The sequence below is a fragment of the Salmo trutta genome, chromosome 9, assembly GCF_901001165.1.
Source record: "Salmo trutta chromosome 9, fSalTru1.1, whole genome shotgun sequence".
NCBI classification, from domain to species: domain Eukaryota; kingdom Metazoa; phylum Chordata; class Actinopteri; order Salmoniformes; family Salmonidae; genus Salmo; species Salmo trutta.
The window spans coordinates 1,802,750-1,829,380 of NC_042965.1; the positions used below are offsets into that span (position 1 = coordinate 1,802,750).

The following is a 26,631-nucleotide window of genomic DNA, read 5'->3' on the forward strand; positions in this document are numbered from 1 at the left end:
TCTGTCCTAGCAGCTTGGTAGCCTTATTTACTAGGCTTTAAATAAACAAAATCACCTAGAGATTGTCTTTTACTTTTTCAGAAGTAGGTTCAGACTGAACATTACTCAGTTGTGTGTTGGATGGTATTTCCAGGTTTTGGTTTGTTAGAGTCTTTTTGATAGTCCTTGGTAGTCAGAATCTATTCAGGTAATTTTGTCCAAAATCAAGGTTTTAGGTATGGAATTTTGATGTAGAGGGTATAAGTCCTGTATAAGTCCTTGTGGAAAAAAAATCCAAGTTTTTCTACATTATTCCAACAATAATTATATATTTTTTTGCAAAGGAACTCATGACTTCTCTCTCTCCCTCTCAGCAACAGCCTGCCTCGCTTCCTGACAGTCATCATGGCACAGTGAAATATAGTGTTTTAAAGAGAAATGCCTTGGCAGCCACAGTGAAAAAAAGAAATTGCCCAATATCCTGCAACCAACACATTTTCACACACGACTTCATTTTCAAAGTAGCCCCATTTATTAGGAAAACCAGACATGGCAACCCTGCTGACCATTGTGAATTGCTGCATTCGCGACCACCGTATTGCACACATCATTGAATCACTTTATTATGCAACAAATACGAAATCAACTGAATAGGACATTGTCATCCATGGTCCTATTACTTGTTTTCATAGAACCGGCTATGAAAGAAAGTACATTTTTACTAATTGTGTTGCGCAAGAGCAGAGAAAAGCAGTCACGTGCCATTATAAGCTGTGCTGTCACTGGGACACGTGATGGCCAAACTGCACCTAATAAGTGTAAACCACAGTACATTGTGAATCAGTTATTAATTGCATTGCAAAAAGTCTCAATGATAGGATATTTACTGTCCATAAGATGCAAGCTACTTGGATCAACAGCGGTCCAACTTGCACTTCTTTCAGAAAACCTATCAGGCACTATTACACAATTGTATAGTATGAAACCAGGTTCACTGCAAACACATAGGCATAAAATGATTCAATACTTTATTGAGTTGCAAAAAGGAGAAAAACTTACATGCACTGATTAAAATCAAGAGAAAATAATTTGATAAGACAAGATCATTTAAAATGTTGTATACAGACAAGACAAAGAAATACAATTCCATCATATTGTATATAACAATATTCTGTTCAGTTTGTAAAACAAACTACTAAGGTATGAATTTCCAATACTGTAGCAGCCAATACATAAATAAATACTTAATTTTCTCAAACAAGCCACATCAATGACAGTCATTTAAAACAAGGAAACAAAAGAATGATTTAACACCAAAGGAATTCACACAGTACCTTCCTTCATGATCTTTGTTGATATTTGTTTTGATTTTGGTAAACAAATTGCATCGTAAACATCGGTCAACTTCTGCACAGTGGGTCATGCCGCTATTTGAAGGAGGGTAAGTTTGGCACTTTTATACTGATGTCTCCAATGTTGATGTTTCTGGGCATTTCGGGAAGGTTCATGTTCTTTACGGCAGATACAGCACGAGCAGGTGCACCTGCAATACCAGCCTACACACAAAACACAGTTAAGAGTCACCAGAAACGCTTACAAACATATTGCACAACTTTCCCACCACCAGACCTAATCACAATGGACAGGGACACACAACTGCACAGTACTAAATATAAAAGCACTATACGGAGACAGTCACCAACAGACAAAATGCAAAGCATCAACTATTAACAGACGTGTGCAAATGTACATTCAAATGCCTAGCTTCATATGCACATGCATTATTTAATTCATTTATGATTTACATCACAACCAGAGCCAATTATGAATCAACTGTGAGAACATAGTGCTACATTCATAAATCTTGAAATATTCAATAATATTGACTTTTAAAAAGACGGAGGCAGCATTGCTTGAAAAGTGAACCCACCAAATTCTTGAGGACTGATGAGGATAAAAATGCAAGGAGAGAATTGGGTAGAGAAAAAAATTGAATTTGATATGAGAAGGAAATGAAGCTATAGATATGTATAGAATCTTTATTGAATTCCGAAAAACAAATTTGAACATGACTGAAGTGAAATATCTTATTTATGCGTCTTAGGAAAGAGGAACGAACTAGAGCAATATCAGATGAACTAAAGAAAATTATCACATTGCACTAAGATGTATTTTGCTACATGTTTATATATACTGTATTTATGTGAAAAGTTCTCAGATTAAAATTGTTCTCTGTGAAATAACACCATTATGACAATTCAGTATAGTTTTGTAGTCCTTTTTCTGGCCATTCCTAAAGTACAATAAACAGACTGTTTCACTGAAAGTGGATTTAAAAATGTGGGAACTTTTTCAAGGATATACAGTGCATTCGGAAAGTATTCAGACGCCTTCCCCTTTTCCACATTACAGCCTTATTCTAAAATGGATTAAATATTTGTTTTCCAATCTACACACACAATACCCCATAATGACAAAGCAAAAACAGGTTGAGACATTTTTGCAAAAAAAATAAATATATATTGTTTTTACAGAAATAGCGTATTTTACATAAGTATTCACACCCTTTGCTATGAGACTAGAAATTGAGCTCAGGTGCATCCTGTTTCCATTGATCATCCTTGAGATGTTTCTACAACTTGGGTGTCCACCTGTGGTAAATTCAATTGATTGGACATGATTTGAAAAGATACACACAACCAGTCTATATTAGGGCTGTGGCGGTCACAACATTTTGTCAGCTGGTGATTGTCAAGCAAATAACTGCTGGTCTCACAGTAATTGACCTTTAACACAAACACACCATCTCCTGGCTTCCACACAGCCTACAAGCCACTGATGCAGACCTTAGGAACATCTACAGTTTAGTCAATCAATGTAATATAGCATACACCGTAACACCTTAACAATAAATCCATGTCTAAAGAAACATGATATGAAGAAAATGTAGTCTATTTCAGAAGAAAATCATTCCAAACTGAGTTGTCCTTATGTTAGGTCCTGATCTGGCTATGCCATATGGCTGTGGGCTACACTAGTTCATTTAGCAGACAAGGTTTGCTTAGAATTCCGTGGCATTATTTTATATTATGAAGAATACAATTGAACAAAGCTGAATAAAATAGAAAGGATATTTTCTCCAAACGATGAGGGAGTGTGCACATGCGGCTATTCTGTGTTGAGCGGTTAACAAAGAAATAGGTACCCCTTTATGCTTAATTTAAAAAGTTAGGTAACTTTAGTTCTACAAACGTTGGGGTATATGTTTTGATTTTTAATACATTGTAAGGCTGCTTGAAAGGCATGACCTCTGCTTTGTTTTTGGCGCAGGCTGTACACACTTCAGTCTCTCCTTCACAATTTGACAAGCATCTGATAATGCTTCAAATTTCCCGGCGGCATCCCGTGTGTGGCCGAAACGCCCCCTAAAAAAAATCCATGCCTTTTGCAGGCTAGTGGCCATTGTGCCCTTGGGCTATATATAATAATTATAATTTCCTTCTCCCAGAGTGCTCCAAATCTGGGGTACCAAAACATTTCTGCAGCATTGAATGTCCCCAAGAACAAAGTGGCCTACATCATTCTTAAATGGAAGAAGTCTGTAACCACCAAGACTTACTAGAGCTGGCCACACAGCCAAACTGAGCAATCGGGGTAGAAGGGCCCTGATCAGGGAGGTGACCAAGAACCAGATGGTCGCTTCAGAGTTCCTCTGTGGAGATTGGAGAACTTTCCAGAAGGATAACCATCTCTGCAGCACTCCACAAATCTGGGCTTTATGGTAGAGTGGCCAGACGGAACCCACTCCTCAGTAAAGGCACATGACAGCCCGCTTGGCGTTTGCAAAAAGGCAACTAAAGGACTCTCAGACCATGAGAAACAAGATCCTCTAGTCTGATGAAACCAAGATTGAACTTCTTGGCCTGAATGCCAAACATCACATCTGGAGGAAACCTGGCAACATCCCCATGGTGAAGCATTGGGGTGGCAGCATCATGCTGTGGGGATGTCTTTCAGCGGCGGGGACTGGGAGACTAGTCAGGATCGAGGGAAAGATAGACAGAGCAAAGTACAGAGAGATTGTTGATGAAAACCTGCTCCAGAGCACTCAGGACCTCAGACTGGGGCGAAGGGACAAGTCTCTGAATGTCCTTGAGCCCGGACTTGAACCCGATCAAACATCTATGGAGAGACCTGAAAATAGCTGTGCAACGACGCTCCCCATCCAACTTGACAGAGCTTGAGTAGATCTGCAGAGAAGAATGGGAGAAACCCCCCAAATACAGGTGTGCCAAGACAATGCTGTAATCACTGCCAAAAGTGCTTCAACAAACTAGAGTCTGAATACTTAAATGAAATATTAAATGTACTTTTTTTTTTTTAATTGTAATAAATGTGCAAAATTTTCTAAAACACCTGTTTTTGCCTCATCATTATGTGGTATTGTGTGTAGATTGAGGATTTAAAAAATGATGTTTTAGAAAAAGGCTATAATGTAGCAAAAAGTGAAAAGGAGTTTGAATACTTTCCGAATGCATTGCACTGTAATATATTAGAATTGTAACAACTCAGTGGAAACACGCTGAGGTAAGGACTTACTAGTTGTATCGGGGGTGACAAGGTTCAGTGTTTGTCATATTTTACAATGTTCAATCTAATGTTTAATTATTAAAATGTACAGGAAAGTGTATAGCGACATACTATTTCCATAGTATTACCTAATGACATCATCCATGTGGGGAATTGCTGTAATACTGCCTCACAGGACCATCTCAATTTTAACCAGCATGGCTACCACAGCATTCTGCAGTGATACACCATCCCATCTGGTTTGTGCTTAGTGGGACTATCATGTTTTTCAACAGGACAATGACCCAACACACCTCCAGGCTGTGTAAAGGCTATTTTTCCATGAAGGAGAGTGATGGAGTGCTGCATCAGATGACCTGGCCTCCACAATCCCCCGACCTCAACCAAACTTGATGGGTTTGGGATGAGTCGGACCACAGAGTGAAGGAAAAGCAGCCAACAAGTGCTCCGCATATGTTGAACTCCTTCAAGACTGTTGGGAAAGCATTCCAGGTGAAGCTGGTTGAGAGAATGCCAAGAGTGTGCAAAGCTGTCACCAAGGCAAAGGGTGCCTACTTTGAAGAACCTCAAATATATTTGGATTTATTTAACACTTTTTTGGTTACTACATGATTCCATGTGTCATTTCATAGTTTTGATGTCTTCACTATTATTCTGCAATGTAGAAAATAGTACAAATAAAGAAAAACCCTTGAATGAGTAGGTGTTCTAAAACTTTTGACCGGTAGTGTATATTTCCACACTATGAAGTTAGAAGAATACTGTGGAATGGTGAAAATTATGATAACGCCCTTTTAGTGTAATTGCGGTTTGGCCTGCATGGTGAAATCCCCAGGTGGTAAATTAGTTGATAGACCAATAAGAAAAAGCGCCAAACCTCTGCCAATAACGGTTATTTTTCAGGTTTTCCCCTCCCCACAAAATTCTTGAGAAATTGCTCTTTACTATGAACCTGTTTATTTTTTGACCATTTTAATATATAAGAAAATATAGATTTTTTAAATCACAGTAAGGTACTTATGTTACCCAGAAATGGTTTAATATTGGAGATAAAAACAGCTGCATTGGGCCTTTAATTAAAAACATTGCAATGAAATACATGGAAGTTTCAAATGATAATTGAAACATGTTAACCAATTTCCGAAATAGCCAAGTCATTTGTGGTTTCAATGCTCCTTTTAAGTACCATTGATACATTTTAGGGTATGCTGTAAAAATATTTAGATGTTAGTGATGTCATTTTGTTATTAAGTGGTCAGTCTATGGAGAACTACGGATAGTGTAAATAAATTTGGGAAGTTACAGTACTTGTTGGAAATTTAGCAGTACCTGTGTCTACCTGTCCTGTCTGGGAGACTGAAAGATAAATGTCTGTAAAGAGAGAAGAATGGAAAGAACTAGAAAGGGTCAGGGGAAAAGAGGAATGAGGAATGTTGTTAAAGCAGATCAAAGAAATTACAGTTTATATAAATAGAAAGTGATAAGACCTATCGTAGACCGCATTCATAGACTGCACTGAGAGAGGCCTCAACACCTCCAAAGGCATAGCAACATTTCTGATGTTTCATATTGATGACCATGTGAAAGTGAACTAAATACAACCGATCATTCTTCACCAATTTGTATTGACTTTTAGAAAAAGTTTTACACACTAGGAATTGATTTTGTTTACGTCATTATTTATGGCTCTGAATTAGCGTTGAAGTTTGAATGATCATGACTATAAGAACACTGCGGTCTAGGGTAGGTCCAAGAAGGAAAAGACGGAGCACATCTGATGTTTGTTGAGCAGTCAAAGACTTGGCGTACAATACAATAATGATTCCATTTAAAATCAACCACACAATACGGCCAAAAGTTGTTACCAAAGCATGGTTTCCATTGTTAGATACAGCCCCATCGCTACAGTGAGGTAATATCTGTAAATGTTAGCCAATGGTGCAGCACCAATTTGATTTAAAGATAAGTTAACAGCAAGTTACACATCCGTAGGACTTTTGAGTCACACCATGTAACCTTACATTGTGCAGTAAGCAAACAAAACCTAAAAGAACTCAAAAGAACTTTGATAAACATTTGTGGCATTCAAATATTTGGCTTCATATCCATTTATTTAACTGGAATATTTTGTGTGTGTGTCAATTAAAAAATACACAGGGTCTTGTATTTAGATGGATCAGAATACACCTAGTCAGTCATAATGGCATTGTTCTGCCATTGGTAAATGGCAATGATTCCATAAAATTATCTCTGGCTGTAACAAATCAGGTTTTCATGAATGATGACATTTAGAAATTGTATTCAAAGAGATCTGAGAACAAAGAAATGTCTAGGCCTTAATATCTAGACTTGAACATCGAATGTTGTTAATTCAACATCGCTCTCTGACCACAACTAACCATTCAACAGCCATAGAAACACTACCAACATCTCCCCATTTAAGCAAATACGTCAACACGAGATGTCCAGTCTGTAGAGTGGGATGAGCAATGCATCTCATGAGTGTGTGATTGTTGAGGATCAAGATTCCGCAGATGCATTGGACAATGTGTAAATTTAGATTCCAGAGAAGAGACAATCGGTGTCTGTGATGATGATTATAACTTAGGGGTAGGAAGGAAGATAAATGTAATTCTGTGTGGTTCAGCAGTGCAGTAGCGGAGGGCCAGAGAGCACAAACACTCAGAGTCAGGAGCATCACAAGGGCACTGGAGAGGCATGCAGGTTCCAGCATACACACATGCCTACACATACCTGGAGTATGAGAAGTCAGAACGAATTACTGCTACTCTTACCTCCGATTTCTCCATTTTGTTTTGGGCGTCCACCTGTGTGATGATCTCGTTCATGTTGGTCTCTAGCACCATTCCTCCCATCACCATCTCTGCCAGTATATTGTGTACCTACAGGTTGAGTCCAAAATGTTCTATTTATAGGCTCTTCTCAGACTGAGAAAACATCCTACTGCTTTCACCCAAAAGAGATGTTTTAGGGGAGATTATTTTCTGTGCCTTTCATATACTTGTAACCTGCTGTAGAGAAAAGGTTTTCACGAACTCGGTCCTCTGTACACATGAATATCAATGGCATCTGTGTGTGTGAAATGCTGCAACCTGTGCAGAAAGTACTGTAATATCATGCTTCGCTGCCACAGACTTGGCTAGACATTCACAATAGATTTTCTTGTGACAAAAGCCAGCAGGGCCGAAGCATTGTCACAGGGATATCATTAAGATGACGCTGATAGACACAACCACCCTGTTTCTACAAGGATTTTGCTGCATACATGCATTTCGCTGCACCCGCTATAACATCTGCTAAACTGTGTACACGACCAACTTTGATTTGATGGGAGATGAATTCAGACAGCCTTATAGTAAACAAATTACACTATAACACAGTGAGTTTCTATGGGAAGTCAGACATTCATTGTGAGCATTTAATGCCGCTGTTTGGGGCAAGGTTGACTTACATCCTTGGTATAGTAAATATAAAAATGAAGGATGAAATAATAGGATATAGTTGATAAAATAATTCCTCTACCTTGTCCACGTGGAAAATTAAGTCAAGTTCACAAACATTCTCAAAGCATTTGTCCAGAGTTTCCACAAACACCTGTGGAGAGACGATCACATTCACTGAACAGTAACAATTTACCGTCCACCGAAAACTATCTAAAATTGTGGTACCAAATGGTCGTAGATGAACAATATATATATATTTTTAAATACAATTCCCCTAAGACTTTGGAAACATTACCTGGATAAGGTCAAGGATGCCAAGCTCACTCTCCGAGGAATCGACGCAGAATACGAAGTAGAGCGTAGCATAGTGTCTGTAGATGAGCTTGTTCTCTGACCCACCGATCAACCTAACGACACAAAAACAAAATGAAGGGATAATCAAAACTCTGAACAGGGGTGTACTCATTAGTGCAAACCGTAACAAAACCTTGAATGAAAAAGTGTTTCTAATTGGGCAAATTCAGGTAGGTCCTGTCCAGCCCGTATGCATGAGTTTGGAGTCTAGTAAATAAACCCCAGTTGGTGTGCGTTTGCCTGGGATCTGTGAAGACTGGCATGCATGTGGAAGTGAGCCAAGGTTGGTTAACAGAGATCAATGCAACAAGACATCTGTCCTGTGTGCTTACACTACAAACTGACACATCAGCAGCACCGTCTCCTAGTACTTCACCTCTACATCGGAACAACAGTCCACACGACAAGGGGCACACACTCACACGGCACCAATCAATGCATGGGATAGTCCAGTGTCATGTTAATTACTCAACACACTCATTCCATGATGTGAAACACAGCCAAGCATGCTGGTATGATGAACAAGTAAAAGGGTCACGTGTCTAGCGCAAGTACAGAAGCCTTGAACAATCTTTGTAAGGCCTGGTAAAAACATGATGACCTGGATCTGCTTGAGCAACATCATACTTGCTGATGAGCCTAAACAGTAGCAACAATCATATACCAGGGATCTATTTACTAAGAACCAAAAAAAAAAAAGCAAACAGGCCAAAACAGAGGGAGACTAACCTGAACTTGTCCAATAAGAAAGGCTCATTCTCGATGCAAAACATTTTTGCTACGGTGTGCACCAATGATCACACCCCAATTGTATTATTCTGTTGTGTGAGAGGAGGTTCCATAATGCAATAGCCTGCTTCATGAATAATTAAATATTTAACTATTCATGATGATCCAATTTCTCTCCCCCCCAAGCTGGCCACCATCTGATACCACTCTCCCTCTGTCCCTTAGCTCTCCCATGCAGTGCAATGCGTCATGGGGATGTTGCATCATGAAAAGCTGATTGAACTCGTGCAGCGTTTTGTTGAGCAGCCCACATCATAAGATCAAATCGTTGGTTTGTATCAGTTGTACATGACATTGAAAGGTGATGCATTTCATTGTTTCATGAGCAGGAAATGTTAAGACAAAGCCTTCTATATCAATAGGGTCCAACATGTGGGGGTTATTGTTTTCAGTACTTGTGGACAGTTTATGACATCTTAAAAGAAATCTTACATTCCACCTTCTAGGAAATTGCACACGTTCTCATCCCTTTTGGATACCAGATGAAATGTTTCTCTGATGATTTGTTGTTCTGTGTCTTCACTCTGTGGAACATAAAGGACAAACAGTCAGTGTGGATGAGAAAACAAAAATGTAAAGCTTTTGGTATAGGTCTGCAGAACATTTGTTTAAAACTATCCATTATTTTGTTCTGATAATTTACTGATGGCTGAGACTACCATATTTACACACGAATAACCTGGAAAAGTAGCAGTACATCCAAATGGTCACATAACCATGCATTTTTTGAGGAATTGAAAGCAGTAACTTCCCTCAATGTACAACCCTCAATGAGCTTTACTGACTAAGCCCAATAAAAAAAATATTTAAAAAAGTTAAGATACACTACATAACCAACAGTATGAGGACACCAGCTCATGAAACATCTCATTCCAAAAATCATGGGCAATAATATGGAGTTGGTCCCCCCCTTTGCTATTATGAACAGCCTCCACTCTTCTGGGAAGGCATTTCACTAGATGTTGGAACATTGCTGCAGGGACTTGCTTCCATTCAGCCACAAGAGCATTAGTGACGTTGGGCACTAATGCTGGGCGATTAGGCTTTGCTCGCAGTCAGCATTCCAATTCATCTCAAAGGTGTTCGAAGAGGTGGAGGTCAGGGCTCAGAAGCCAGTCAAGTTCTTCCACACGATCTCGACAAACCATTTCTGTATTTTCAAACCATTTCAAACCATTTTCTGGACCTCGCTTTGTCTATGGGGGCATTGTCATGTTGAAACAGGAAAAAGGGCCTTCCCAAACTGTTGCCACAAAGTTGGAAGCACAGAATTGTCTAGAATGTCATTGTATGCTACAGCGTTAAAGACTTCCCTTCACTGGAACTAATGAGCCTTGCCCGAACAATGAAAAACAGCCCCAGACCATTATTCCTCCTCCACCAAACTTTACAGTTGGCACTATGCATTCGGGCACGTAGCGTTCTCCTGGCATCCGCCGAACCCAACTTCATCCGTTAGACATCCAGATAGTGAAGCATGATTCATCACTCCAGAGAACGCGTTTCCACTGGTCCAGAGTCCAAAGGCGGAGAGCTTTACACCACTCCAGCCGATGCTTGGCATTGAGCATGGTGATTTAGGCTTGTGTGCGGCTGCTCGGCCATGGAAACCCATTTCATGAAGCTCCCGACGAACAGTTATTGTGCTGACGTTGCTTCCAGATGCTGTATGGAACTCGGTAGTGAGTGCTGCAACCGAGGACAGATGATTTTTACGCACTTCACGCTTCAGCACTCGGCGGTCCCGTTCTGTGATCTTGTGTGGCCTACCACTTCGTGGCTGAGCCATTGTTGCTCTTAGACGTTTCCACTTCACAATAACAGCACTTACAGTTGACCGGGGCAGCTCTGAACTCTTTAGTAAGGCCATGCTACTTCCAATGTTTGTCTGTGGAGATTGCATGGCTGTGTGCTCGACTTTATACACCTTTCAGCAATGGATGTTGCTGAAATAGCCGAATCCACTAATCTGAAGGGGTGTCCACATACACGTATATATTTCACTTTGACCTAGCTAGCTTGCTACTCAAAACACACAGCTCAAGCAAAGAGAGACGCTATGTTAGCCATTTGGCTATGGCTATCCAACCCTGGAATTCTTCCAAGTCAAGGTAATCTTTTGGTTTAATTAAATGTATTGCCACCGGGGCCCGCTGGTGTAACTGCTAAAGTGCTTGATTGTGGAGAGTTTACTAATGCGTTACTTCTATTAGCTATATCTACTACGACGTTAGATATGATGACAATGATGTAGTTTGTGTGTAGCGGTTATGATATGAAGGCTTGGCAAAAAAAAATCTCCTGGTTACAGACAGCTGATGTGTTGTGCACTGAAGTCCACAAGCAAAGGGAAAAAGTGAGATGAGAGGAGAGCGCGTAGATGCGGGACAGAATTTCAATGAGTATAGTGATCATGCTGTTAGTATGTGGCTGCTATGAAAGCGAACTGTGTTTGCGGGTGATAAGGGGTGTATTCATTCCACCGATTCTGTTGAAAATGTTTATTAAACTGAAGCAAACAGAACGAAAAACAGGAATATACATACCCAAATTTGTCTAATAGAAACTCTCGTTTGCAACTTTTGGAGTAATGATTACGCCCTAGATCAGCTAGATGCAGGCAAGAGTGTGCAGGGCGATATTAAATGTGTCACCATCTGTCACCTTGATTACAAAAAAAATATATAAAATGTTTTAAACTCTCCATGAACGTTGTAAACGTTCATTCGTAGGCTAGGTTGTAGCAACCTCATGTTGAGTATAGGGAAATTTGAGTATCATATAGTAGCCTAAATCTATTAACATTACATTGAGCTGGGTGAATAGAACATGAAGGACAGTCATCTAATATGCTGTAATAGAAATAAGTTCATGCTCAAATAAAAGTGTCATCCTCCCTCATCTTAAATGGCACCGAAATAACGAGAAAACAAGGCACTAAAAATCCAGAAATGAGCCTCTCAAGTTGAGCAGCAGTCAAAGGCTTTGGCCGGGGGCTTTCCTTGGCTCATTGCACTCTAGCAACTTGTGGCGGGCTGGGCACCTGCAAGCTGACTTCGGTCGTTGGGTTAAGCAAGCAGTGTGTTAAGAAGCAGTGCAGCATGGGGGGGGTAAAATTACACAAAAAAAAAATATTCCATCGATGTATAATTCTTGTGCAATTCAAATCTAAAGTGCATTCGGAAAGTATTCAGACCTCTAGCCTTTCTCCACATTTTGTTACAGCCTTATCTTCCCCCCCACCCCACACACACACACACACACTACCCCATAATGACAAAGCAAAACCTTTAATTTTGGCAAGTGTATTACAAATATAAAAAAAACTTTGTATGAACATAAGATTCAACAACAGACATAAACTGAACAAGTTTCACAGACATGTGAACAGAAATTGAATAATGTGTCCCTGAACAAAAAAGAGGGGGTGAAAATCAAAAGTAACAGTCAGTATCTGGTGCATTAAGTACTGCAGTGCATCTCCTCCTCATGGACTGCACCAGATTTGCCAGTTCTTGCTGTGAGATGTTCCCAAACATTTCTGGGGGGGGGGGGGGGGGGGGGGGGGCACGCACAGAACGAGCAGCATGGCTGGTGGCATTGTCATGCTGGATGTCTTCACTGTAACGCACAGCGTTGAGATTGCCTGCAATGACAACAAGCTCAGTCCAATGGTGCTGTGACACACCGCCCCAGACCATGATGGACCCTCCACCTCCAAATCGATCCCGCTCCAGAGTACAGGCCTCGGTGTAACGCGTATTCCTTCGACGATAAACGCGAATCCGACCATCACCCCTGGTGAGACAAATCCGTGACTCGTCAGTGAAGAGCACTTTTTGCCAGTCCTGTGTGGTCCAGCAATGGTGGGTGTGCCCATAGGCGACGTTGTTGCCGGTGATGTCTGGTGAGGACCTGCCTTACAACAGGCCTACAAGCCCGCAGTACAGCCTCTCTCAACCTATTGCGGACACTGAGCACTGATGGAGGGATTGTGCGTTCCTGGTGTAACTCAGGCAGTTGTTGTTGCCATCCTGTACCTGTCCCGCAGGTGTAATGTTCGGATGTACCGATCCTGTGCAGGTGTTGTTACACATGGTCTGCCACTGCAAGGACGATCAGCGTCTCACTGTACGGACATCGCAATTTATTGCCCTGGTCACATCTGCAGTCCTCATGCCTCCTTGCAGCATGCCTAAGGCACGTTCATGCAGATGAGCAAAGACCCTAGGCATCTTTCTTTTGGTGTTTTATCAGTCAGCAGAAAGGCCTCTTTAGTGTCTTGAGTTTTCATAGCTGTGACCTTAATTGCCTACCGTCTGCAAGCTGTTAGTGTCTTAACCGTTCCACAGATGCATGTTAATTGTTTATGGTTCATTGAACAAGCATGGGAAACAGTGTTTAAACCATTTACAATGAAGATCTGTGAAGCTATTTGGATTTTTGCAAATTATCTTTGAAAGACAGGGTCCTGAAAAAGGGACGTTTCTTTTTTTGCTGAGTTTAAATAATTTACATAAGTAATCAGATCCTTTACTCAGTACTTTGTTGAAACACCTTTGGCAGTGATTACCACCTCAAGCCTTCTTGGGTATGACGCTACAAGTTTGGCACACCTGTATTTGGGGAGTTTCTCCTATTCTTCTCTGCAGATCTTCTCAAGCTCTGTCAGGTTGGGTGGGGAGCATTGCTGCACAGCTATTTTCAGGTCTCTCCAGAGATGTTTGATTGGGTTCAAGTTCGGGCTCTGGCTGGGCCACTCAAGGACAATCAGAGACTTGTCCCGAAACCACTCCTGCATTGTCTAACATGGAACCCAAACCGCGTGCGCCATCGTGCGGTCTCGTGCATACATTTATTTTGTCCCCCTACACCAAACGTGATCACGACACGCAGGTTAAAATATTAAAACAAACTCTGAACCAATTACATTAATTTAGGGACAGGTCGAAAAGCATTAAACATTTATGGTAATTTAGCTAGTTAGCTTGCACTTGCTAGCTAATTTGTCCTATTTAGCTAGCTTGCTGTTGCTAGCTAATTTGTCTTGGGATATAAACAGAGTTGTTATTTTACCTGAAATGTACAAGGTCCTCTACTCCGACAATTAATCCACACATAACACGGCCAACCGAATTGTTTCTAGTCAACTCTCCTCCTTCCAGGCTTTTTCATATTTGAACTTATATGGTGAGCACATCTACACTTTCATAGTATTACCACGACAACCGGCAAAACAATTCATCTTTCAATCACCCACGTGGGTATAACCAATGAGGAGATAGCACGTGGGTACCTGCTTCTATAAACCAATGAGGAGATGGGAGAGGCAGGACTAGTCTACCAGTCCCTGGCGCTGAAAAACATCCCCACAGCATGACGCTGCCACCACCATGCTTCACCGTAGGGATCAAGCCAGGTTTCCTTCAGACGTGATGCTTGGCATTCAGGCCAAAGAGTTCAATCTTGGTTTCATCAGACCAGAAAATCTTGTTTCTCATGGTCCGAGTGTCCTTTAGGTGCCTTTTGGCAAACTCCAAGCAGGTTGTCATGTGCCTTTTACTGAGGAGCTGGTTCCGTCTGGCCACTCTACCATAAAGGCCTGATTGGTGGAGTGCTGCATAGATGGTTGTCCTTCTGGAAGGTTCTCCCATCTGCACAGAGGAACTCTGTAGCTCTGTCAGAGTGACCTCTGTCAGGGACCTTCAATGCTGCAGTATTTTTTTGCCTCGACACTGGCGCGTCTCGGAGCTCTACAGCCAATTCCTTCAACCTCATGGCTAGGTTTTTTCCTCTGACAGGCACTGTCAACTGTGGGACCTTATATAAACAGATGTGTGCCTTGTTTAATCAAGTTGTAAAAACATCTCAAGGAGGATCAATGGGGTCTGAATTAGAGGTCGACCGATTAATCGGAATGGCCGATTAATTAGGGCCGATTTCAAGTTTTCATAACAAATCGGTAATCGGTATTTTTGTCCACCGATTTGCCGATTTTTATTTACACCTTTATTTAACAAGTTAAGCTTTATTTTGATGTATTGCACTTGTGATTTCATGAAAGTTTAATATTTATAGTAATTTAATTAGAATTTGGCGCTCTGCCTTTTCACCGGATGTTGGCCAGGTGGGACGCTACCGTCCCACGTATCCATAAGAACTGCCTTGTTCAGGGGCAGAACGAAAGATTTGTACCTTGTCAGCTCGGGGATTCGATCCAGCAATCTTACGGTTACTGGCCCAACGCTCTAACCACTAGGCTTACTTCCTCCCCGGAGTTACCTCAGGATCCGATCTTGAATAGGAAGCCCCAAAGCAAGAAGGACCTGGAACCTCTGGATCCAGGGCAGCAAAGCTGTTTCTGATCTGTGTCAGGTCCAGGCTCAACATCTCCAAGGATACCCCCATTGCCAGAGGACGCTGTCTTCGACTTCCATGGCGAGTGATGTATCTCCATGGCTGGTTGGTTGTGTCGAGAACAGCTCCGTTCTCCAGGGAAGGGAAAGACCCTGTCGGGGATGGAACCCTGCTGGGCACCGGCCAGTCGCCTGTGGAGAATCGGCACGGCGGCGACACTTCCACCAGACCAGAGCGGTGTTCGGCTACTGGGGTGGAAGAAAATGTAGGCGGGCGTGGATTCCCCAGTAGCTTGTGTAGGTTTGCTACTTGCTTGCTAAGAGTAGCCACTTCGCCCCTGTAGTCCGTCGCAAGTAAGCAGTTGCTACATTGAAAGTCAGTGCGGTCCACATTGTCCCGGAACAAAGAAAAGTAAACACAGCTCCTGCAGCGCTGGAAAAGTTCAATAGCGACCTCCATTTGAGCCCGCCGAGCCAGCTAGGCTAGCTGGGCTTCCGTGTCTCTCCCCATCTGCGGAATCTGGAGGGATACCGGGACAGACAGCAGCGCTCACAGCAACTAAGTCCAACAGAGCCGCAGGATCCAAAATAAAATAAAAGTATATAAAAACAATAAACCAATGTTTCTCGTTCAGCTTTCGACATTCAAACATATGTCGCGCTCAGAAGTGTTGTCATTCAACTAGAGACAACTTGTTTTCATGCAAATATTTTGGCTTGAGAAATACTGCACCAAAACATCTTATTTACATATATGCAGTTGAAGTCGGAAGTTTAGCCAAATACATTTAAACTCAGTTTTTCACAATTCCTGACATTTAATCCTAGTAAATATTCCTTGTTTTAGGTCATTTAGGCTCACCACTGTACTTTATGAATGTGAAATGTCAGAATAATAGTAGAGAGAATTATTTATTTCAGCTTTTATTTCTTTCATCACATTCCCAGTGGGTCAGAAGTTTACATACACTCAATTAGTATTTGGAAGCATTGCCTTTAAATTGTTTAACTTGGGTCAAATGTTTCAGGTAGCCTTCCACAAGCTTCCCACAATAAATTGAGTGAATTTTGGCCCATTCCTCCTGACAGTGCTGGTGTAACTGAGTCAGGTTTGTAGGCCTCCTTGCTCACACACACACTTTTTCTGTTCTGCCCACAAATTTTCTATGGGGTTGAGGTCAGGGCTTTGTGATGGCCATTCCAATACCTTGACTTTGTTGTCCTTAAGCCACATTCCAGCCCACTTCCTCCACATACAACACCCGCTCTGCCAGTCACATTCTGTTAACGGTCCCCAAAGCGCACACATCCCTGGGTTACTCATCTTTTCAGTTCTTTGCAGCTAGTGACTGGAACGAGCTGCAATAAAGTTTTACAGTTTTATCTTCATCTCTTCATTCAAAGAATCAATCATGGACACTCTTACTGACAGTTGTGGCTGGTTTGTGTGATGTATTGTTGTCTCTACCTTCTTGCCCTTTGTGCTGTTGTCTGTGCCCAATAATGTTTGTACCATGTTTTGTGCTGCTGCCATGTTGTTGCTACCATGTTGTCATGTGTTGCTGCCATGCTATACTGTTGTCTTAGGTCTCTCTTTATGTAGTGTTTCTCTTGTCGTGATGCGTTTTGTCCTATATTTGTATTTTATAAAACATTTCATTTTTAATCCCAGCCCTCATCCTTTTGGGAGGCCGTCATTGTACATTTGTTCTTAACTGACTTTCCTAGTTAAATAAAAGTTGAAATAAATCTAAAATAAAATAAATAGATGTTAGAACATTGCTGCAGGGACTTGCTTCCATTCAGCCCCAAGTATTAGTGAGGTCGGGCACTGATGTTGGGAGGTTAGGCCTGGCTCGCAGTCAGGGCTCTGTGCAGGCCAGTCAAGTTCTTCCACACGGATCTCGACAAAAATGTCTGTATGGACCTCGCTTTGTGCACAGGAGCATTGTCAAGCTGAAACAGGGTCTTCCCCAAACTGTTGCCACAAAGTTGGAATCACCAAATTCTCAAGAATGTCATTGTTTGCTGTACTGTTAAGATTTCCTTTCACTGGAACTAAGGGGCCTAGGCCGAACCATGAAAAACAACCCCAGACCATTATTCCACCGCCAACTAACTTTACAGTTGGCACTGTGCGTTCGGGCAGGTAGTGTTCTCCTGACATCCGCCAAACCCAGATTTGTCCGTCGGACAGCCAGATAGTGAAGTGTGATTCATCACTCCAGAAAACACGTTTCCACTGCTCCAGAGTCCAATGGCCGCGAGGTTTACACCACTCCAGCCGATGCTTGGAATTGCTTACAGTGACCTCCCGACAAAGTTATTGTGCTGACGTTGCTTCCAGAGGCCGTTTGGAACTCTTGTGAGTGTTGCAACCGAGGACAGGTGATATTTACAAGGTTCAGCACTCGGCGGTCCCATTCGTGGCTGAGCTGTTGTTGCGCCTAGACGTTTCCACTTCACAACAACAGCACTTACAGTCGACTGGGGCAGCTCTAGCAGGGCAGAAATTTGATGAACTGACTTGTCGGAAAGGTGGCATCCTAAGACGGTGTCATGTTCAAAGTCACTGCTCTTCAGTACGGGCCATTCTACTGCCAATGTTTGTCGGTGGAGAATGCATGGCTGTGCTCAATTTTGTACACCTGTCAGCCATGGGTGAGGCTGAAATAGCCAAATCCACTAATTTCAAGGGTGGGGGATGTGTGTTAGAGGTCGACCGATTATGATTTTTAAACACTGATACCGATTATTGGAGGACCCAAAAACAAGCCGATACCGATTAATCGGCCGATTTATATATTTTGAAAAAGGGCGGGCTGACTACCTGTTATGTGAGTGCAGCAAGGAGCCAAGGTAAGGTGCTAGCTAGCATTAAACTTATATCTTAACATAATCACTAGTTAGCCACACATGGTTAATGATATTACTAGTTTATCTAGCGTGTCCTGCGTTGCATACAAATTAACAGGCACCGCATCGATTATCATTGAATCACAGCCTACTTCGCCAAACGGGTGATTTAATAACAAGCGCATTCGCGAAAAAAAGCACTGTTGTTGCACCAATGTGTGCATTCCTTAAAATCAATATACAAGTATATATTTTTAAACCTGCATATTTAGTTAATATTGCCTGCGAACATGTATATATTTTAACTGGGAAATTGTGTCCCTTCTCTTGCATTCTGTGTAACAGAGTCAGGGTTTATGCAGCAGTTTGGGCCGCCTGGCTCGTTGCTTACTGTGTGAAGACCATTTCTTCCTAACAAAGACAGTCAAGTTCGCCAAACGGGATGATTTAACAAAAGCGCATTTTCAAAAAAAGCACAATCGTTGCACGAATGTACCTAACCATAAACATCAACGCCCTTCTTACAATCAATACACAGAAGTATATATTTTTAAACCTGCATATTTAGCTAAAAGAAATCCAGGTTAGCAGGTCAGGGTATATGCAACAGTTTGGGCTGCCTGGTTCGTTGCGAACTAATTTGCCCGAATTTTACATAATTATGACATAACATTGAAGGTTGTGCAATGTAACAGCAATATTTAGAGTTATGGTTGCCACCCGTTAGATAAAATACGGAACGGTTCCGTATTTTACTGAAAAAAATAAACGTTTTGTTTTCGAAATGATAGTTTCCGGATTTGACCATATTAATGACCTAAGGCTCGTATTTCTGCCTGTTATTATAGTATAATTAAGTCTATGATTTGATTGAGCGGTGGTATGCAGCAGCAGGCTCGTAAGCATTCATTCAAACAGCACTTTCGTGCATCTGCCAGCAGCTCTTCGCAATGCTTCAAGCATTGCGCTGTTTATGACTTCAAGCTTATCAACTTCCGAGATTAGGCTGGCAATACTAAAGTACCTATTATAACATCCAGTAGTCAAAGGTATATGAAATACAAATGGTATTGAGAGAAATAGTCCTATAAGAACTACAACCTAAAACTTCTTACCTGGGAATATTGAAGACTCATGTTAAAAGGAACCACCAGCTTTCATATGTTCTCATGTTCTGAGCAAGGAACTTAAACGTTAGCTTTTTTACATGGCACATATTGCATTTTTAGTTTCTTCGCCAACACTTTGTTTTTGCATTATATAAACCTAATTGAGCAAGTTTCATTTTTTATTTGAGACTAAATAGATGTTATGTATTATATTAAGTTAAAATAAAAATGTTCTTATTCATTCAGTATTGTAATTATTACAAATACACACACACATAAAAAAAAAAATATATACATATACATACATACATACATACATACACACATATATATATATATACTGCTCAAAAAAATAAAGGGAACACTAACAACACATCCTAGACCTGAATGAAAGAAATAATCTTATTAAATACTTTTTTCTTTACATAGTTGAATGTGCTGACAACAAAATCACACAAAAATAATCAATGGAAATCCAATTTATCAACGCATGGAGGTCTGAATTTGGAGTCACACTCAAAATTAAAGTGGAAAACCACACAACAGGCTGATCCAACTTTGATGTAATGTTCTTAAAACAAGTCAAAATGAGGCTCAGTAGTGTGTGTGGCCTCCACGTGGCTGTATGACCTCCCTACAACGCCTGGGCATGCTCCTGATGAGGTGGCGGATGGTCTCCTGAGGGATCTCCTCCCAGACCTGGACTAAAGCATCCGCCAACTCCTGGACAGTCTGTGGTGCAACGTGGCGTTGGTGGATGGAGCGAGACATGATGTCCCAGATGTGCTCAATTGGATTCAGGTCTGGGGAACGGGCGGGCCAGTCCATAGCATCAATGCCTTCCTCTTGCAGGAACTGCTGACACACTCCAGCCACATGAGGTCTAGCATTGTCTTGCATTAGGAGGAACCCAGGGCCAACCGCACCAGCATATGGTCTCACAAGGGGTCTGAGGATCTCATCTCGGTACCTAATGGCAGTCGGCTACCTCTGGCGAGCACATGGAGGGCTGTGCGGCCCCCCCAAAGAAATGCCACCCCACACCATGACTGACCCACCACCAAACCGGTCATGCTGGAGGATGTTGCAGGCAGCAGAACGTTCTCCACAGCGTCTCCAGACTCTGTCACGTCTGTCACGTGCTCAGTGTGAACCTGCTTTCATCTGTGAAGAGCACAGGGCGCCAGTGGCGAATTTGCCAATCTTGGTGTTCTCTGGCAAATGCCAAACGTCCTGCACGGTGTTGGGCTGTAAGCACAACCCCCACCTGTGGACGTCGGGCCCTCATACCACCCTCATGGAGTCTGTTTCTGACCGTTTGAGCAGACACATGCACATTTGTGGCCTGCTGGAGGTCATTTTGCAGGGCTCTGGCAGTGCTCCTCCTTGCACAAAGGCGGAGGTAGCGGTCCTGCTGCTGGGTTGTTGCCCTCCTACGGCCTCCTCCACGTCTCCCGATGTACTGGCCTGTCTCCTGGTAGCGCCTCCATGCTCTGGACACTACGCTGACAGACACAGCAAACCTTCTTGCCACAGCTCGCATTGATGTGCCATCCTGGATGAGCTGCACTACCTGAGCCACTTGTGTGGGTTGTAGACTCCGTCTCATGCTACCACTAGAGTGAAAGCACCGCCAGCATTCAAAAGTGACCAAAACATCAGCCAGGAAGCATAGGAACTGAGAAGTGGTCTGTGGTCCCCACCTGCAGAACCACTCCTTTATTGGGGGTGTCTTGCTAATTGCCTATAATTTCCACCTGTTATCTATTCCATTTACACAACAGCATGTGAAATTTATTGTCAATCAGTGTTGCTTCCTAAGTGGATAGTTTGATTTCACAGAAGTGTGATTGACTTGGAGTTACATTGTGTTGTTTAAGTGTTCCCTTTATTTTTTTGAGCAGTATATATAAAAACCAAATTGAGCAAGTTATATATATATATATAAAAAAATAAAAATCGGCATCTGCTTTTTTTTGGTCCTCCAATAATCGGTATCGGCGTTGAAAAATCATAATCGGTCGACCTCTACTTTAAACCCCCTATTCCCCTTTGAGACCACTCTTTCAAAGTCACAGATCTCTTCTTCTAGCCACAGTAGCCAAAATAATGGGCAACTGGGCATTTTTATACATGACCCTAAGCATGATGAGATGTAAATTGCTTAATTAACTCAAGAACCATACCTGTGTGGAAGCACCTGCTTTCAGTATACTTTATAGCCCTCATTTACTCAAGCATTTCCTTTATTTTGGCAGTTACCTGTATGTCCAGTGTCATGATGCCTAGCCACAACTGTTCATCAAGAAATGTTATTTTAATGTTGCCAACACGTCTTACAAAACATAAAAACTATTGGAAGATATTAGTTGTTCCATATATTTTGACTACAGTACCAGTAAAAAGTTGACACCTACTCATTCAAGGTTTTTTCTTTATTTTGTACTATTTTCTACATTGTATGAAATAACATATGGAATCATGTAGTAAAAAAAAAAAAAAAAAGTGTTTAACAAATCAGAATATATTTTATATTTGAGATTCTTCAAAAGTAGCCACCCTTTGCCTTGACAGCTTTCCACACTCTTGGCATTCTCTCAACCAGCTTCATGCATTTCAATTAACAGGTGTGCCTTGTTAAAAGTTAATTTGTGGAATTTCTTTCCTTCTTAATGTGTTTGAGCCAATCAGTTGTGTTGTGACAAGGTAGGGTTGGTATACAGAAGATGGCCCTATTTGGTAAAAGACCAAGTCCATATTATGGCAAGAACAGCTCAAATAAGCAAAGACAAATGACAGTCCATCATTTCTTTAAGAAATTAACTCTGATGCATTTATTTGGGCTGCAATCTGAGGTGCAGTTAACTCTAATGAACGTATCCTCTGCAGCAGAGGTAACTCAGGGTCTTCCTTTCCTGTGGCAGTCCTCATGAGAGCCAGTTTCATCATAGCGCTTGATGGTTGTTGCGACTGCACTTGAAGAAATGTTCAAAGTTCTTGACATTTTCCGGATTGACTGACTGACATAAGTAGCAGACATCTCAACATCAACTCTTCTGAGGAGACTGCGTGAATCAGGCCTTCATGGTCGAATTGCTGCAAAGAAACCACTACTAAAGGACACCAATAATAAGAAGAGACTTGCTTGGGCCAAGAAACACGAGCAATGGACATTAGACCGGTGGAAATCGGTCCAAATTTGAGATTTTTGGTACCAACCGCCGTGTCTTTGTGAGATGCAGAGTAGGTGAACGGATGATTTCCGCATGTGTGGATCCCAACGTGAAGCATGGAGGAGGAATGTGTTATTTCATAGTTTTGATGTCTTCACTATTATTCTACAATGTAGATAATAGTAAAATAAAGAAAAACCTTTGAATGAGTAGGTCTGTCCAAACTTTTGACTGGTACTGTATGTCCTTTGACCTATGTATGTACGGCAGGCCAGTGGTCGAAAACAGGTCATTGATGAAAGACGAAAATTGTCGTACCTTGACATGAATGGGGTATGGCAGCTGACGACCTTAGAATTCCACTTCATTCAGCAAGAAACAAACTACGGTTGCGGTGGGCTAAGGAAAACACTGAACACTGGAGAATTGGAAAAACATTGCACGGTCTGATGAATCCAGGTTGCAGCTGATGGGAGGACTAGACTGTTGGGAAAGCATTCCAGGTGAAGCTGGTTGAGAGAATGCCAAGAGTGTGCAAAGCTGTCATCAAGGCAAAGGGTGGCTACTTTGAAGAAACTCAAATATAAAACATATTTTGATTTGTTTAACACTTTTGGTTACTATATGATTCCATGTGTTATTTCATACTTTTGATGTCTTCACTATTATCCTACAATGTAGAAAATAGTAAAAATCAAGAAAAACTCTTGAATGAATAGGTGTCCAAACTTTTGACTGGTACTGTAAACTGAACAAAAATATATGTCAAAGTGTTGGTCTCATGTTTCATGAGGTGAAATAAAATACCCCAGAAAGGTTCCATACGCACAAAAAGCTTATTTCTCTCAAATCTTTTGCAGAAATTTGTGTACATCCCTTTTAGTGAGCATTTCTCCTTTGCCAGGATAAGCCATCCACCTAACAGGTGTGGCATATCAAGAAGCTGATTAAACAGCATGATCATTGCACAGGTGCACCTTGTGCTGGGGGCAATAAAAGGCCACTAAAATGTGCAGTTGTGTCACACAACAATGCCACAGATGGCTCAAGTTGAGGGAGCATGCGATTGGCATGCTGATTACAGGAATGTCCACCAGAGCTGTTGCCAGAGAATTGAATGTTCATTTCTCAACAATAAACTGCCTCCAACATTGTTTTAGAAATTTGGCCAACCGGTCTCAACCGCAGACCATGTGTAACCACGCCAGCCCAGGACCTCTACATTTGGCTTCTTTACCTGCAAGAATATCTTAAACCAGACACCCGGACAGCTTATGAAACTGAGGGGTATTTCTGTCTGTAATAAAGCCCTTTTGTGGTGAAAAACTCATTCTGATTGGCTGGGCCTGGCTCCCCAGTGGGTGGGCCTATGCAATCCCAGGCCCACCCATGGCTTCGCCCCTGCCCAGTCATGTGGAATTCATAGAGTAGGGCCTAATTTAGTTAAATTGACATTTCCTTATATGAACTAACTCAATAAAATCGTTCACTGTTGCATGTAGTGTTTATATTGTTCAGTATAATATGAGTTGGTTTGGAGTGATATAACATGATTAGACACATTTTCATAATCCATTGTAGTCTATGTCAAGTGATGAAATATATAAAAAATATTTTAAAAAGCAGTTTGGTGGGGGATCAACTACAATCACATGTAATAAGGCAAAATGGGTGAACTTTCCCTTAAATTGGTTTTGGGAAACCGGCCCTGGTCTCAAATTACACCGTTTCAGAATATGACTAGCACCGTTAGCTAATGTTTGTTTTCAATAATGATGCAATTAATTAGCACAACTAAGTTTTAGCTAACAACATTGCCATAGCTAACTCGTTAACGTTAGCTAGTTGTCAGCCCAAAATGAAATAGCTAATGTTAGCTAGCTATGATGTCACATCAAACAAAGCTTTTGTATAAGTAACGTTACACGAGAATCCCAGTGTAGTTAGCTAGCTAGTTACTCTAACTTTACTGAATTCCTAACGTACAGTAAGTAACGTTATCTAGCTAGATCATTTTAACGTTAGCTGTGTGACAGATTTGCTTGCTACTAACTGTTAGTAGATTAGAAACAATCGCATACTCACGTAATGCTCGTAGAATTTAGAAAGCCGAGGTTTTCCATGGTTGTTGAATATTAGTATGGCTTTAATCATGTTGTTCTGTTTTATGAGGGGCGAACAAAAATTGTATACCTGGGACCCTAAAATCCGTTTCAATCTAGCTAGCTAAAACGGCTAACAGGCTAAATTACATGTCGCTTCTAAATCCAGTTTTTGCGGAAATACTCCACGTCAAAAAACATGAATCTTCTTCTAACTACAGCAGCCGTGGTGGGTCAAACTGCGATGGTAAACGTTTCATTTGACCAGTCAAACCTCAACCACCTTTTTCAAGACACTTGAGACAGCTGGAGATGTCCCATTTTACCAGATCTGAAACCACTGGATAGTGTTACCAAAATGGCGGAAAAGTCCGAGCGATCTTCTTCTTCGTGTAGTTTTCCGGCAGACTAGTCGCTTTATTGCATGTTGCTGCCTTTCACAGAGTGTGAATAGCACATTTTCTTTACAACCCCTGTAGTTCTTCTGCACTAAAATGTCGGTCACCCCAAAACGTATCTGCTGTTTACCCACCAAATCAATCTTCTGGGATTTCCATTTAATCTGTGCTGTACAATTAATGACCATAGCAATAAATCCGACCTTATTAGAACTCATCCTCTCTGGTTCTTTCTTTTCATGCCTAGGCCTACTCACTGGGGGGCTTGCAGTCAAATAACTCACCCTTATGATATCCTTTATTCTTTTCACTTATTCTGCATAGGAAACATTCTGCCCCACTCGAAACTCTGGCAGTGTCAACCTGCCTCTCTCTTATAGTGCACTTCGGATCACCAGCTGCATGGTCACCCCCACAGTTGACACACAGTGCTTTCTCTATCACAACTTTACACTCCATCTGACTATGCCCTCCTGCACATTTCTCACATCGTGGGATCTCTCTTCTACACACTGCTGCAACATGTCTGAATCCTTAGCACCTGAAGTTCGGAACAGTCCCTCACAGAATAGCAAATATAAACGAACCTGACCTTATCAGGTAGAAAATATGTGTCAAAGCTCAGTGAGACAGACAGGTTATTCTCAGTTACGCCATTGGGTCTAAGTCTCACCAAACGGTGGGCGTCACAAAACACCAGGAATATTATTTTTCATTTGATCCACCTCTACCCCACTAATCACTCAGGTTGAACCCTTCGACGCATGACTCGAAGCGGCAGCTTCCTCTGAGTGGAGGATGCACAAAACATTCCAAACAATTCCAATTCTCGAAACATTCACAGATGTAACCATTCCCAGTTTGTCCTTAACCAAGCTTGACACAACGTATGGGTTAGCCAAAAAGCAAGAATTCACTCTTTCCAAAAATGTCACTCCTACCAGTCCAAACTGCCAACTATTTCAAGATCCTCAAGAGAGCAAGTAGACTTATAGGTAAGTTTACTTGGTTTGTATCCAGGAGACGAAGGTATGTACTCAGGAAACGAAGGTCTGAACTTAGCGCCATTCTTGCGCCCTCGCGTCATAGCACTTCTTCTTAGCCAATCAGAAGAACACAATCTTTTTGCTTACACCTAACATACGGGTATCTTGAGGGGCCATCAAGAAGTGTGCAGGATTTGAGGCAAGGGGTTGATTTTGGATAAAAGGGGCCTTGCAGAAGGTTTTTTCATAAACTGAAACATGCTTGAGTAATTTTGTGGGAGAATGGAAGTATAAAGAAAAATGTATCTCTGGCAGACTGCAGACCATTTTATGTGTTTTCCTCTTAGGGATGACTTTTATGATATTAACAAAATAAGATATTTGAAGAATGATTCATGAACATGAACAAGTGGAGTTGCAGCCATGGTCCATGTCATAGGCCTGAAAATAACGTCATGCACACTACCCCCTAACT

The 26,631-nt window shown here is 41.6% G+C and overlaps 1 protein-coding gene across 2 annotated transcripts; it reads right to left on the minus strand.

Annotated features, from left to right (window-relative positions):
- Positions 1-492: 492 nt before the first annotated feature.
- LOC115199721 (AP-3 complex subunit sigma-1) lies at positions 493-25,125 on the minus strand. Of its 2 annotated transcripts, XM_029762094.1 has the most exons (7): positions 24,756-25,125; positions 9,609-9,700; positions 8,329-8,440; positions 8,113-8,184; positions 7,365-7,472; positions 5,899-5,940; positions 1,420-1,535 (listed from the first exon to the last, which is right to left on the minus strand). In XM_029762094.1, exons 1-6 carry the CDS (start codon positions 24,822-24,824, stop codon positions 5,905-5,907), a joined length of 489 nt encoding a protein of 162 aa, XP_029617954.1. In that variant the 5' UTR covers positions 24,825-25,125; the 3' UTR covers positions 1,420-1,535; positions 5,899-5,904. The 2 variants fall into 2 exon arrangements, with proteins under 2 accessions (XP_029617953.1, XP_029617954.1); XM_029762093.1 differs by lacking the exon at positions 5,899-5,940 and having other exon boundaries at positions 493-1,535; positions 24,756-25,122.
- Positions 25,126-26,631: the final 1,506 nt, after the last annotated feature.

What these genes read in the sequence shown, in the direction of transcription:
- LOC115199721 (XM_029762093.1), bottom strand. Translation starts at nt 24,824, where the DNA reads ATGATTAAAGCCATACTAATATTCAACAACCATGGAAAACCTCGGCTT. An exon ending in AATTTCCTAGAAGGTGGAAT is followed by an intron (nt 8,441 to 9,608) that starts GTAAGATTTCTT and finishes TTGTGTCGTTAG; the next exon opens with GTTGATCGGTGGGTCAGAGA. An exon ending in TAATTTTCCACGTGGACAAG is followed by an intron (nt 7,473 to 8,112) that starts GTAGAGGAATTA and finishes CTCAACCTGTAG; the next exon opens with GTACACAATATACTGGCAGA.